Raw genomic sequence first — 14,527 nt, forward strand, 5'->3', positions numbered from 1 at the left:
TCAAGATCCTTTTTTAATTTCTCAGTCCATTGTAATGTGTTTTAGGCGTGAAGAACTAGCTTGGCCCAGTGAAGAAAGAAAGAAGAGTGAAAGGTAACTGAGTGTTGATCCTATGTGTGTCTCTCAAATGCATTGCCTTGTTCCCATTTTAAAAATTAGAATAATAACTTTTATGTGCCTTACAAGACTAAGAATTAGTGAGGATGAAGTTGGAAGGAGGGTATTTGTTATATCTTTGAAAGTATGACATTTATGTGGGAAAGAGTTAGCTTATAATTATGTTCTTGATCAACATCTCATTAAACCACATCATCGAATTTGTTCTGTAAAATTGTTATGATGCTACAATGGACACTCTTTTCATAGCTTGAAGATGTATATTTTTGAAAGTGTCTACCCACATCAGTGTTTCATATGTATTATATGTATTATGAGTGATAAGAAAGACTTTTTTCCAAACTTGCTGCTAAAACATCAGTTTTGGAATTTTTTGATGAGAGTTTAATAACTACACTGCCATTGGAGTAAATCACTGAATAGCTCCTGCAGTAGTGTATTTGAGGTCTCAGCTACGGAGTTAAAGAGTGCCTCTGGCAAGTAAGATTACATTATAGCAGAAAATTTTACTTGATTTTAGAATTCTGGTGACTGTTTTTAATCCACTTAGAGATGTTTCTGGAGTCACCGTAATACAGAATGAATGTTCTGTGCCTCTATTTCAAAATCTGCTTTGTAAGTTCACGTAAGTTGCACTATTCTAGATGACATTCTTAAGGTTTTACTGATTTATAAAGTGGAACTGATGAGGTAACATATTTTTACTATAATGAGACAGGATTTTTCCCTGTGAACCTAATTTCACATCTGCTATGATAGGATAGCAAAAAAATTTTGGTAGTCACCAACAAACAGTTAAAAACTGGTTCCAAATGCTTACAGTGTATGTTACAATGATAATCTTAACCAAAATCACACATCACATTTATTTCATGGATTTGGGGATTGCAGCTGATCTCCCACATTTGGAGTATGCTTTGTTTTCTTTATTTCATTCCGAGAATCTTTGTATTTCATGAAGAAAATACCCAGATTTAAGCAAATATATGTTTCCCATCCAGTTGTGTATCCTAACTACAATAACCTAACTCCCCCATTAATTCGAGAAGATTGCATTTTAAAGTGTATTTGGGGAATGTGAGAGGGACGTGGTCTTTTAGGTTTATGTCCACAAAAAGATGACATTCCATAAATTTTGTTGTTAACTGTTTAAGGATTACAGGAATACAGAAGGGGGCACAAAATGTAACTGTTCCCCTAGTCTGTAGTCGCAAAGCAAACCCTGGGTCACCGCTTCCCAGATCAAGCGCTGGAGCCTCCCCCGAGCTCACAAGGTCCCCCGGGGCTCCCTCCTGTCGTTACTCCTCGCCTACCAAAAGGACGCTACCATCTTCACTTTTAACACCATGGTGTAGTTCGGCCTGTATTTGAGTGTCCTCCAAATGGGATTATAATACATTCTTTTGTGTCCGGCTGCTTTTGCTGAACGTATTTATGTTTGTGAGATTCTTCCCTGTTGTCGCATATAGCTGTAATTCGTTCTCATTTCTGTCTGATACTCTAGTGTATGACTGTGTCGTGATTTATTTATCCATTTTGTGGTTGATGGACATTTGAGGTGGTTTCTAGGTTTTTGACTATTACAAATAATGCTGATATGTCTGTAGATGTGTCTTGATTACCTGTGCATCCCTTTTGATTGGGCATATACTCGGGAGTGGAGTTGCTGGTTCAAAGAGTCTACATATTTAGCAGATAATGCCAGAGTTTTCCAAGTGAGTGTACCAATTTACTCTCCCGCAGAAGGGTGTTAGCTCCTGTTGCTCCTCATCCTCACTAAGATTTAGTGTCATTGTTTAAGTTTAACCATTTGGGTGAGTATGTAATGATATCTCATGATTTTAATTGCATTACTCCGACTGATAATCACATTGAACACTTTTTCATGTTTGTTGGCCATTGGAGTATCTATCGAAGTGCCTTTTCTAGCTTTTTGCCTATTTTTCTATTGGTTGAATGTCTTTTTCCTGTTGGTTTATAGGAGCAGTTGTATGTTCTGGATATGATACAATCCCGGTGTGAGTCGTGTTACAAATATTTTCTCCCAGTCTGGCTTACCTTTTCACTGTTAATGGTGTCTCTGAACAGAAGTTCTTAGTTTTACTTTAGTCCAGTCTATTGGTCTTTTCTTTTATGGTTAGCACTTTATTAAATGTTGCATTTTATGAAATTTTCATTTACCCAAGAGCATGAAGACTCTGCTACACTATCTTCTGGCAGTTTTGCCTTTCACACTTAGATATGCAGTTCACTGGCATTGTTGATTGTCTATTTTTCACTAATTCTACTGTTACCTTAATTCTTTACTTCCAGCTTTATTCTTTGGGTTTAATTTGCTGTTATTTTTCTAACTTCTTGAAATGGATGTGTGGTTCACTGATTTCCAGCCTTTCTTCTTTTCTAATAGATGCACTGAAGGCTATAAATTTCTTCTGAGCATAACTTTAGCTGTTTTCCACAGTTTAATAACATGGTATTTTTATTTTCATTAAGTTCAAAATATTTTTGAGTTTCCATTGTGATTTCCACTTTTTAATCCATAGACTCTTTAGAATATATTTCTAATAGGATATTTTAAAGTTAATTTGTATTTTTGGTTTATATGAAAAATTGTAGGAAAAACTTGAAGCTCTAGGTCAGGGGTCAGCAAGTTATAGCCCATGGGCCAAACTCAGCAGCCCAAGAGCCCGTTTTTTGTGGCTTTTACCGTTTTTATTAAATGGTTTTTTAAAATCAAAAGAATATTTTGTGACATATGAATATTATATGAAATTCACATCTCAGTATCCGTACATAAAGTTTGATGGAACACAGCCATGCTCATTCATTGGTCTTGTCCAAAGCCGCGTTTGCAGTATGGCAGAGCTGTGTCATGTCAAAGACCATCTGGTCAACAAAGGCTGAAATATTTACTGAGGGCCGGCCCTGTGGCCTCGCGGTTAAAGTTCTGTGTGCTCTGCTTCAGCGGCCCTGGGTTCGCAGGTTTGGATCCCAGGTGCAGACCTACTCCCCTCATCATCCATGCTGTGGAGGCACCCCACATACAAAGCAGAGGAAGATTGGCACAGATGTTAGCTCAGAGTGAATCTTCCTCACACACACAAAAAAGCATTTACTATCTTGTCCTTCAGAGAAACAGTGTGTTGCCCCCGCTCTGCATGATATTTTCTTCCAGACAAGACTTGCCTTTGCTTGGGGCAGGCCGCAGGGGTGCTCACAGTCTCCAGCCGCCTTGCTCCAGTTAGAGGGGCTGAGAGATCTGGAGTTTGGCATCGGCGGCTGTGAGGGCCCCCACTTCCAGTTGGCTCACTGCAACACTGTCACCCTTCGGGGCCCAGCCAAAACACGGGAGGTTTGCCAAGGCCCCCCTTCCATGGCAGGCCCGGATTGCAGTTTTTGTCCCTTTCTCCCTGAGAGAATTCCAAACTCCTTTTCCAGTTCCTCAGCCTTTCAGCTGCATTTTCCACAATCTGCAGACACCCCGTGGGGAAAACTGACCCCAAATACCAGAGTCACTTCTCTGGGTCGTCTTCTCCCAAATCTCAGCCCCATAATTTTCTGTGCCTTGTTAGCTCCCCAGTGCCATCAAACAGGTTTTTATTTTATATAGTTTTTTCTAGTTTTCAGAGGGAGCATTGGTTTGTATTACCTGGTCTGCCAATATGGAAATGCTTTATAAACCATAAACACACTTTGTTTTTAAAGATAATTTCTTAGATCTTACAGTGAAACTGCCCAAAGAATTGTGTTAGTCTTGAACCTGAAGGTGTTTGGGCAGCCGTCAATGAAAGAGCTGCATTTTCTCTCCCCTACCAGGGGTTGGGGGTGGTGAATAACAGGATCCTTTTTCATATGGTCCCCACCAATGACAGAAGCCTGAGGGGAGCTCCAGCCTCCTCCCTCTTGCTCACTCTCTGGCCCTTTTAAACCCACTCCAAGTCCCATAGGTGGTCCTCATGTCATCCTGCTGTTACCTTTGTTTCCAGCCATAATCCATTCTCCCCTCCACTGCTGTCACCTTGCCCTCCAATCCCCTCCGTACTGCTGCCAAAGTGCTAAAATGGAAATTTCATCCTGTCACTTCCTTGCTGAAAAAGTTAGTGCCTCTCTCTAGATTGTTGTATAAAATCCAGGGTCTTCAGAAGAGCACACTTAGCACTTGATTATTTTGCCCCTCCTCTCGTCGTTCCCCGCAGATCCCTTTCAGTCCTCCTTTCAGGACAGGGATGCACTTTAGTGTTTCACGCCCTCTGGGCCTTTGTAATGCTGAGGCAGGTGAGCTGCCTCTCAGCTTTCCACTATCTGTACCTGGCTAATGACTGTCCACTCACTGTGAAAACAGAACTCCCATATCAGTTCTCCCGGAAGCCTTCCTTAGTCTCAGCCTCCTCCAGGACCGTGAGTGAATTCCTTAAGGGCAGACATCCAGTTTTATTTAACTGTATGTTCTCGGGGTCCGCACAGTGTAGGTATTCCAATGATGGGATGAGAGGAAGGATGGGTCAGCTAACACAGTCCTGTCCACGCTTACCATTCTCCCTACTCTCACTCATTGGACTCAAATGAGTCTGTCCAAATTTGAAAAAATAACTTCCCCTTATCTAACTGATCGTCTGGCTACTATCCTGTTTTTATTTATTTTTCTACTAAATTGAAAATGCTGTTTATAACTCTCTTTGTACACAGTGGTCCTTCTGCCTAGGCTGCTCCCATGTCTACCCTGGTACATTTGATTTCCAGAGACCCCGGGGTGAATACTCTGAATCTTCCCCTGACATCTCCCTGCAGCATCACCCGCCACATACATCCAATCATCGGTCACTTGGTTTCTCTCTCACCATCCCTCTGTTATGGGACTTACTGTATCCTGTGAGTTATTGCAGTACTTATTTATATCCTTCTTTCCTCTTTTAAGACTCCTCAATGACAGGGACTAGGTCAGTCTTTGTGGCTCCAGTGCCCGACTTACTGCTTTGCATGTATCAATGCTCAGCAAATGTGTGTGGAAGGAGTACGTATTGTCCCCCTTCAGCCCCACTCCCCACTCCCTCCATAACCTCTTAAACATCCTGACTTACATCCTCAGTACCATACTAATGTATTCGGGTCACTAATGGCTCCCTCCTTGCCAAATCCCACGACCTTTTTCTCTCTACTTCATTCTTTGTTAACCTCTCTGCTGCATTTGGCATGATTGGCCCTCTTTGAAATAATCCTCTACTTTGATGTCACGTGGATTACCGCATTTGTTTCTCGGGCTTTTGCCTCTGATGACTTTGACTAGCATCTGTCTTTTCAACCCCTAATGGTGACTCTATTCCAAGTCTTGATCATCTTCTCTGTTGTTTTTATATTTACTGATTTTATTGATTCTTAAGGGCTGTTTACAAAAATACCATATTTAAAATAGTTTCCAGGGGACAGCCCGGTGGTGCAGTGGTTAAATTGACATGTGCCACTTCTGTGGCCCAGGGTTTGGCAGTTCAGATCCCAGTTGTGGATCTCCGCACCACGTATCAAGCCATGCTGTGGCAGGTGTCCCACATATAAAATAGAGGAAGATGGGCACGGATGTTAGCTCAGGACCAGTCTTCCTCAGCAAAAAGAGGAGGATTGGGGGCAGATGTTAGCTGAGGGCTAATCTTCCTCAAAATAAATAAATAAATAAATAAAGTAAGTAAGTAAGTAAGTAGTTCCCAAGTTTCTCTTTCTTGTCTTCTGTACATAGTCCTTTACCTTTTGGATCCCTCTGGGGCGTTTTCAGTTACTTCAAAATCATTATATCCGAAATTAAAGTCGTCGCCTTTCCCAAGTGCTGCCTCTTGGCTTCTGTTGCCAGCAGGGTAATGTCATTTCTTAAACATGAAGGCATAAAACCTTGGCATTCTTGTTAACATTTTTCTTCAGTGTCTGTATTATGTCCTGTCCATTCTTCAAAATACAACACGTCCCTCATTTTCACTGCCATCATTCTAACCCACAGCTTCATCACACTGTGTCTGGATTACTAAAATAGGCCTTTTGGAGAAAGTTCAGGAATCACGGACTTAAGATTATATATCATATGGTTTGATACTTAAATCACATAGAGTCATCTGTTGACTTTAGTCCGTGTTTTACTTCTCAAATAAAGCAAAGGAAATTCCTTGAGGGCAAGGACCACATCATGCTTTTGTATCGGCCACAGCATTCAGGCAAATGTGAAAACATAGTGTGTCACTCAATAGTACTGGGTTCAACAGTGATTGCAAGAAATGGGGCAACTAAACTCCAATAAAATGTTTAAAAATGCTCTAGTAAAAGGCTACAAAAGTTAAAAATGAATATGTAGAACATAAAAATTATACAAAATGTTTTACGTGAGACATTGGTAATCTTACTGTAACATAGACTTAATATCGTAATAGTCGATTCTCATTGTTTGTGGTAGTTACGTCCTGCGATGTTACTGGGAATGCTGAAATAGCAAACACTGCACCATGGCTCCTAATGGAAATACAGGTTAGGTTCCTCCCAGCCTCTGGTCACATTTTGGTCAACCAATCAGTACGTAACCTTTGTGTGTGTGTGTGTGTGTGTGTGTGTTTAAAGACATATTTAACACACATTGTTGATGGATTAACATTGAACTCACACCAACAGCACTGCAGCTCGTGGCTGAAGGAAGCCTAGTTGACATACGTATTTTCTCTGTAGGACATGTCTCAGCCTTCTTGCACTTAGAAACCCCGGATAGCACTACACTTGAGGGCCATTTTAAACAGTGAAATCACCAACAAAAAGCACGAAAAATATGGCATTAAGTAGGTCATGACAGGCCTCTTTTCCTTGTTTGACGTCAGCGGGGAACGTGTGTGTCCAGCAACTCCGGTTTTTGCCACTCTGTGCATGTCCGTGAATGAACACAAAGAGGGTAGAAATAATTTTTAGAGAGGAGGCTAATTTGCAAACATGGGATCTGTGAATGAGGGTCGACTGAGTTTGTCATGGATTGATAAAAACTGATATTCAAGAGAAGCAGAAAAGTAAAAGGAACTTACGGTCTGATAGACTTTGTAAAATTGTATTTAAGGACTTCAAATTTGAATTTAAGGCAGCTGTAAATTTCATCCCTTACATGACCCCAACAGGCTTGTCCACTCACTACCCTTTGCGTGTTCAGGACTCCACCCAAATGGGAGGGTTTGCTTTCCCCAAATACTCTCCAGATTCCCGATGGTTTTCAGATGCACCTTTTCCTTTTCATTCATTCTTGCATTCAACAAGTATTTATTCAACACCGTGTTATGTCCTGGGCGCTCTTCTAGGTTCCAGGCACACGGCGGTGAAAGAGAGAAGTATTCCTGCCCAGGCGGAGCTTATGTCCCCTCATAGCCTTCCACATTGTAGGTGTCTGTACATTTTGCCTCAACACAAGTTACATTGCATATTTCACACAAAGTAAAATGGAATGGAAGCAGTTATTCAGTTAATTGAGATTTAAACAAAAATCGTTGAAGCAAGTTTTCTTATAATGTGCAGTTACCATTATGGGCTAACTTCTCCTCTATCAGCCTCCATAGTTTTTCTCATATGTTCAAAATAAGATGGCTAAAAAGATGAAGAGGACTATAGGTGAGGCTTTAACGGAGAAAATACATAAGAAATGCAAAAGACTTTTTAGGGGGGCCTGGTAAGAGGAGGACCGCATTTAGGGGCAGAGCTCTGTGGGGAAGGGGGCTAGGGAGAGTTCCTGGGGGCAGGACACTCGATTCCGAGCTGTTACTTTAACATCAACCCTTTCATCTTCCCAGCCCTTCAGTCATGGCAGCTTTGCACAGTGAGGGTGTGGGGAGAGGACTGTGAAGATGGGACAGTCAAAGGAAGTACTGTCTGTCCCTGGCCAGATGACAGCATTCCATCGGAGGCTTAGTGTTCTAGGAGTTCCTGAGAATTAAGGAGCTGTGGTGAGGAACTGACTCAGCAGGGTGCTTTAGACAAATCTTTCCCCAAGGGCACTAGAGGTAACCTTAGCAGGAATGGGGAGGCTGCCGTCTGGGTACACGCAGAACGCAGACGGCGTGCACTACTTAACACATGTCGATTCCTCTTCACTTCCCGTTCCGTGCCAGGGGGACCAAATTAAAGAAGAGAAAACACTGTCGGCTCTGGGTTGGGCTGAGAGGATGGACTGTTCATTCATTGTTCTCAGATCCCAACTGCTTTTTGTGCCCCTCCCCCCCGACTCTTAGGTTTGAAAATACTGAAAGGCTGTGCTGCCTTTTGGATACACTCCACAAAAGTATTTGTCCTACCAGCCTGCACTGCTTTCCTTTTCTCCGTCAGCAGCAGAGTTTGGACTGTTCCTGTCACTCTTAGGGTGGAAAGCCACATGAGGACAATGCATCCAGAAGGCCCCTAACAACACACGCTTGTGACCTGGCCTTGAGATGGGACTGAGGGACTTCCATTTTAGCTCGTTGGCCTTTTCCATCGGCAGAGAGATCTACTGGATTAGGGTAGACATTAACCTTGGATGTGGTCAAAGACAGACCTTAGTTATTGTGGTAAAACAAGGCAGCCAATTTTGTCTTGGTGGGGGGGGGGGTGCTGGGGTGAGGAGATGGAAGAGCTTGGGAAGGAGGGTACAGAACTGAAGGTACAGAGGTACCACCCGCCTCAAACCACCTGTCAGGAGAAACAAAAGACACGGGCCTGCCCTTCAAGCGCTGCCCAGGAGAGGGACTGCTCCCTCCAACTCACTCTCAGCAAGCCGGGACTCTATGAACTGTCTGGTCTTCTGGACCAAAAGTACGTAATTTCCAACTTGAAATTGTAATTATTTTCTTCTTGCTCACAAATTTATGAGTCATATTCAAAACTGACTCTTCCTCTAGGTCTTGATCAATCATTACAGACAGGAAGTGCTGGCAGATCTTTCTATAACCATGTATCTCATAGTGGCAGATGCTTTCTATGCCCATGTATCCAAATCTAGTTATTTTCTTTCAAGGTCCACTCGTGCCACTCCCCCATTTCATCTCTGCCCTTCTAGTCCGACTCAACCAAGATTCACTGTATTATGTTACATTATTGAACAATGCCATGTCACTCCTCTCTCCTAACCCATATAAGCCTCTGTCAGAATGGGTTCCTGTCTTTTTGTATCCTCCACAGAGCCTAATCCACACTCAACACTAGCTTGCTAACTGATTTTCAATGAATACTGTCCACTTGTCATAAAATTCTAAGAATCACAATTCTCTAAAGACACTAAAACTGAGCACTTCTCAATCATGCAAAATTCCTGAAAGTGATTTAAAGCTTTTAGCAGAACCTCAGAATACCTGAAGACTGCATGAAATAAGGTGAGATTATGGAAGCCACAATCTGTGTTACCACTTTTGAGCCTACAGCAACATGGTATGAGATAAGATACAGAGAGAGTGCATAACCTGCTTAAGTTTCAAAGCCAGCACTTTAAGCATTATAGGTACTCATATGACATTTAAAAGCTTGGTCACTGAGTTACAAATGAGTCATGCTACAAAATATGCATTGAGCCAGCTCTGATGGCCTTGTGGTTAAAAGTTTGGTGCACTCCACTTCGGTGGCCCGGGTTCAGTTACCCGGTGTGGAACCACACCAGTCATCTGTCAGTAGCCATGCTGTGGCAGCAGCTCACATAGAAGAACTACAAGGACTTACAACTAGAATATACAACTGTGCACTGGGGCTTTGGGGAGGAAAAAAGAGAGAGGAAGATTGGCAACAGATGTTAGCTCAGGGTGAATCTTTCAAAAAGAAATATGCATTTATGGTCTTATTTTTTTTAATCCGTTTAGTAGTTAATAAGAATTCAATAAAATAGAGAACGTGCATTAAGTGGTCTTTATTGATGTTTCACATTCTGTTTTCTTCATTATCAGCTCTTCAGTTAATTGTATAAGTATGATAAGTTATCTTTGCTGTGGGAATTTAAATGTAAAATAAATACAAAATACATTTGTGGTTTAATGAACGTCAATGAAGCATTTTTTTCCTGAGGTGTTCCTTCCAGTCTGGTTTTATCCCAGATGGTTCCTTTTACTCCCCTAGGAAGTCTATTAAACCACACAATGGATCTGGAACCGAGGAACTTGAGTTTTAATGACCTTAGACGTACTTTTTGATCTCATCATACAACACCAATACAAAAGCACCGCCCATGCCTCTCAATACATTGGACCAGGCACCCTTGAAGAAAGCCTTGGGTCCTTCATCTTTGGCAATCTTCCTCCAGCAGTCCACTGTCCCGGTGTACATAATATCCGCTGTGGAAACAAATGCTGGTAAGGGCTCCATAATTCTGGAGGAAAGAGACTTTTCCTCTGTAAGACATCTGCACACAGTGTTACCAGTGTTAGACTCACATGGCCCCTTGAGCTTTAAGACCCAGCTCTACGCAACGTTCAGCTCACTTCCCCTCCCCTGCATAACTCTCAGGCAGGGTCTCTTGTCCTTCCTACTCCTTTAACGCAAGATCAAGTGAAGAACTGGGGCACTGAACCAGCTAATCCACAGATCGCCATACCATAAAACAGGAAGGGAGCAGGGTGGAGCGGAAGAGTTAATTAAGCTAGGTGAGAAAATTGAGGTCTAGTCTCAGACAATACTGCCCAAGATTATACGGTTTAAAATAAAAGAGGTAATAACTATTAGGTTGAACCATATGAAGCTGATAACATTTGACTGTTTTTGACTTTAAAAATGAGAATTTCATATGTTTCAACCCATGGAAGCCAAAACTGTTTCTATGGCAACAGACCACTTCAGACCATCTCTCACCCAGCGAAATCACCCTCTCCCACCAACGCCTGTGATAACTAGATAAAAGAAGTAAGAATTATTTTTAAATAAGCTAGCTAATTACTTCAGTTATTTCCCCTTGTTTCTGCACCTAGGCTCTATCATTTAAGATACCTAGTCAGGTTCACCTCTAAATATCCCATTTTTGACATTCTTATCATCTCTTTGTTAAAAACAAAAAAAATCTTTAAAGGAATAGCTGAGAATGTTAGGGGGGAATTAATTATAATCTTTCTTAAAATCTTATCATATAATTTTAACAACTCACTTAGAATAGTGAAGACTGAAAAAGAGACCAAACAGTGTTCTCCTTGGGGAGAAAAATAAGATTGAGCTTAGCCCGCCTCAGACTTACCCCCTTTCCGGCCGGACTGCATCATCATCCTACGGCGGACAGTGTCAAAGGGGTAGGACACCAGCCCTGCCACTGCCGTCACGGTCTGGGCAATCATCCAGCTCACAATAATGTGCACATTCTTGGGGTCAGGCAACATCCCTGTGAGCAGAGCCAAGAAGCCAAATGGCCATGAAATGACTCCTCTCAGCAGCTCGGCAAAAAGCAAGGGGGGATATCCCGGAGAAGAAGCTACCGGACCTCCAACTTCATGCCCACCCTTCCGGAAGAATCCACCCCTTGCCAGGTGCCTCGCAAATAACCAGGCAGTCAACAGAAGCTGCTGGCTGCCCTCTCTGGATCCAGGGAAGCCAGAGTCCTGCCCAGGGTACAGGGCATGTTGAAGTGCCTCCAAGTTAAACTCAGTGACCGATAGAGCTGTGGCAAGAGGGAGCGAGGCTCCCCCTTCTTCCTCTCTGAATAACTCAAGGCCAGAGTTTATTTCAGTAGAGGACAAAGAGAACCCTTTAGCTGTTTATCCATACCACGCCACCTCCTCATTCAGCAGCCTCAGTTTAGCCCAGGGACTAGAATAAAAACGAGATTAGTAAATATAACAGCCTTTGTGAGTTACAGATCCCTCAGGATCCTCTCTGCACACACCCTCCTCCTCCCCACACTGCACCCCCGATGCCCTTCTCTCACCCTTGGCAGTGTCATAGACCCCGAAGTAGGCAGCTCTGTAGATAATGATGCCCTGGACGGAGACATTGAAGCCCTGGTAGAGACCCCGAATGCCGTCAGACTTGAAGATCTTGGCGAGACAGTTGCCCAGGCCACTGAACTCACGCTGGGCAGCCCCCTTGCCCACGTCGGCAGCCAACCTGGTCCTAGCAAAGTCCAGCGGGTAGACAAAGCAGAGGGAAGTGGCCCCAGCTGCCCCACCAGAAGCCAGGTTACCGGCAAAATAGCGCCAGAACTGCTTATGCCGGTCCACGCCCCCCAGGAAGATCTGCTTGTACTTGTCCTTGAAGGCGAAGTTGAGAGCTTGGGTGGGGAAGTACCGGATCACGTTGGCCAGGTTACCCCTCCAGAAGGAGAGAAAGCCCTGCTCCTTGGGGATTCTCACCACGCAATCAATGATCCCTTTGTACTGCTTCTCAGCAGTGATCTGCTTGCTGGCATGCTGGACCTGTGCCGGGAGGAAGGGGGAGGAGTTCGGTGGTAAAGGACGCCCAGGGCAGAGCGAGAAGGCAAGAGAACAGGAGCAAAAGAAGGTTTGCATTTCCTTGATTCCTTTTTCTAAAAAAATGTATGGGGAAATCAAATGGATATTGAATAAATACAAATAAATGTTAGCTACCTGGATACCAAGGCAAAAAAGAAATCCAATTTTGCCTCAATTATCAGGGCATTGGAGAGAAAAGGTTCTGCCCCAAATAAATGACAAGATGATTTAACTGTATAAAGAGAGTCAATTATTTACTGCATTGGCCAGTCCAGAACTATACTAGGGGGTCACTGGGAGAGAAAAATGATTAACAATCCCTACCCCGGGGGCACCTGCTCTGGGTTAACAGACACGATGGGCAGGAGATGAGGATTCTCAGTCTCACTCTAGTCTCCCTGGGCACCAGATCTCGGGGTAGCAGATGTATCAGAAGGAGGAGAATAAATCCACCAAGCATCAGAGCTTGACATTTTTCTAGCCGATTATCCAAGTCATGCATTATTGAGGGGTCTGTTGCTGTTGCGAGCAATTTGCTGGGATTTTTCTTGTTATTGATAATTGACTCCCAAATTGAGGAGGCCCAATTCCTCCTTGAGGGGCCCTTGCCTTTTGGGCAAGTGGAGAAAAACAGGATCGATGGGATGATGAGGTTAAGCCATTCCGAGAGCAGGCTGAGGAGGAAAAGACTGGGGGCAGACTGAGTAAGGCCATCCGCGTTTATTCCGAAAATTCCTTCTTCGTCTGTAAAACGGGGAAAATAACTCCTATCTCACAGAGGTTATATAAACATGAATGAAATCATGCATGTGTCAGCTTATAGAATAGGGCACGCGACACAGTAGGCGAGTTCTGGAGTAATCATCATTTTGAGGTTTTCATCGTAAAAGGTGGGTGCAGGTAATAGGGTGCAAGGGACACCGCAAATCAAAAGGTGAGGCCGACCTAAGCGGCCTCAGGGGACGGCCAGCGCTGCCCCAGGAGCAGGATCTGGCTGGCTGTAACCTACTCCGGGTGGGTTTCCATATATAGACACCCGAATGCGGGGCGCCACCCGACACCAGGAATCTGCTACTGACGCTGGACCCGTCTACGCAGAGGGCACCTTCGCCTCCGAGCAGGCCGGGCGCCGGGGCCCGGGGCCTAGCGCAGATGTCCGCGACACCTCCGGCCCGGCCCGCGCCCCGCGCCCTGCACCCCGCGCCCTGCACCCCGCGCCCGCGCCGCCCCACCTGCAGCAGCAGTTTGACCCTCTCGATGGGGGCGACCGCGGTCTTGGAGACGGCAGCGGCGACGCCGCCGGCCAGGAAGTCCTTGAGGAAGCTCCACGCTTGGTCACTCATGGTGACAGCCGGGCGCACACAGCCTCCGGGAGCCGCGCTCTCGCTCTCGCCCGCGCGCGCCCAGGCACCGCCGCCCCGTCTCCGACCCTGCGCGACGCGGAGGGGCCGCTCGCCTCGCCCCGCAGCCCGCCTTATATCCCCCGCGCAGGGTCTCGCGAGAGGAGGAGGGCCCGGGGCCCGGCGCGCGGAGCGCATTGGCTGGGCAGGTGCGGGGACCCCCCCTCGCCGCCCCGCTCCCCGACAGAGGGCATCGGGGGCGAAGGCGATTCCGCGAGGCCGGGCTGGGCCGGGGGCTGTGCCCCCAGCTTGGGACGTTTAAAGGGCACATTCGTGTTATCTGTCCCGGGAGCGGAGGGAACAGCGTGTCTCGGCGGCATGCGGGCCGCTGTATTTATAGCATAAGAAGGCTTAGGCAGGGGCCGCCCCGGGGGACAGCGGCTTTCGGGAACCTGGGGCCTGCACGGGACCCGCCGCTGGCCAAGGCATGGCAGGCTCTTTTTTTCTTCTTCTGCCTTGTACCTTTGTCCCTCATCAGAGCTCCCGGCCTGGATATTTGGGCCTCTTCCAAGTTGCGCGCTCTCACAAATCCCTAAGATCCTCCAAAATAAGGACGAACGTCACTTGATGCTGGGATTACCCCATATAACCTGAGAACCTGCTGAACCCCCTCTTCTCTCC

General features: G+C 45.1%; 1 protein-coding gene across 1 annotated transcript; it reads right to left on the minus strand.

The window, feature by feature from the left end:
- Window positions 1-9,973: 9,973 nt before the first annotated feature.
- SLC25A4 (solute carrier family 25 member 4) lies at window positions 9,974-14,132 on the minus strand. Its single transcript, XM_014839517.3, has 4 exons — window positions 13,739-14,132; window positions 11,984-12,470; window positions 11,300-11,440; window positions 9,974-10,409 (listed from the first exon to the last, which is right to left on the minus strand). Exons 1-4 carry the CDS (start codon window positions 14,042-14,044, stop codon window positions 10,252-10,254), a joined length of 1,092 nt encoding a protein of 363 aa, XP_014695003.2. The 5' UTR covers window positions 14,045-14,132; the 3' UTR covers window positions 9,974-10,251.
- Window positions 14,133-14,527: the final 395 nt, after the last annotated feature.

This window comes from Equus asinus, chromosome 27 (genome assembly GCF_041296235.1).
Source record: "Equus asinus isolate D_3611 breed Donkey chromosome 27, EquAss-T2T_v2, whole genome shotgun sequence".
NCBI classification, from domain to species: Eukaryota; Metazoa; Chordata; class Mammalia; order Perissodactyla; family Equidae; genus Equus; species Equus asinus.

Excerpts from the sequence above, each read along its gene's own strand:
- SLC25A4 (XM_014839517.3), bottom strand. The coding sequence starts at position 14,044 with ATGCGCTCCGCGCGCCGGGCCCCGGGCCCTCCTCCTCTCGCGAGACCC. Across the intron at positions 12,471-13,738 it reads GGGTCAAACTGCTGCTGCAG|GTCCAGCATGCCAGCAAGCA; the intron begins GTGGGGCGGCGC and ends CTCCCGGCACAG. Across the intron at positions 10,410-11,299 it reads GCAGTCCGGCCGGAAAGGGG|CGGATATTATGTACACCGGG; the intron begins GTAAGTCTGAGG and ends TTGTTTCCACAG.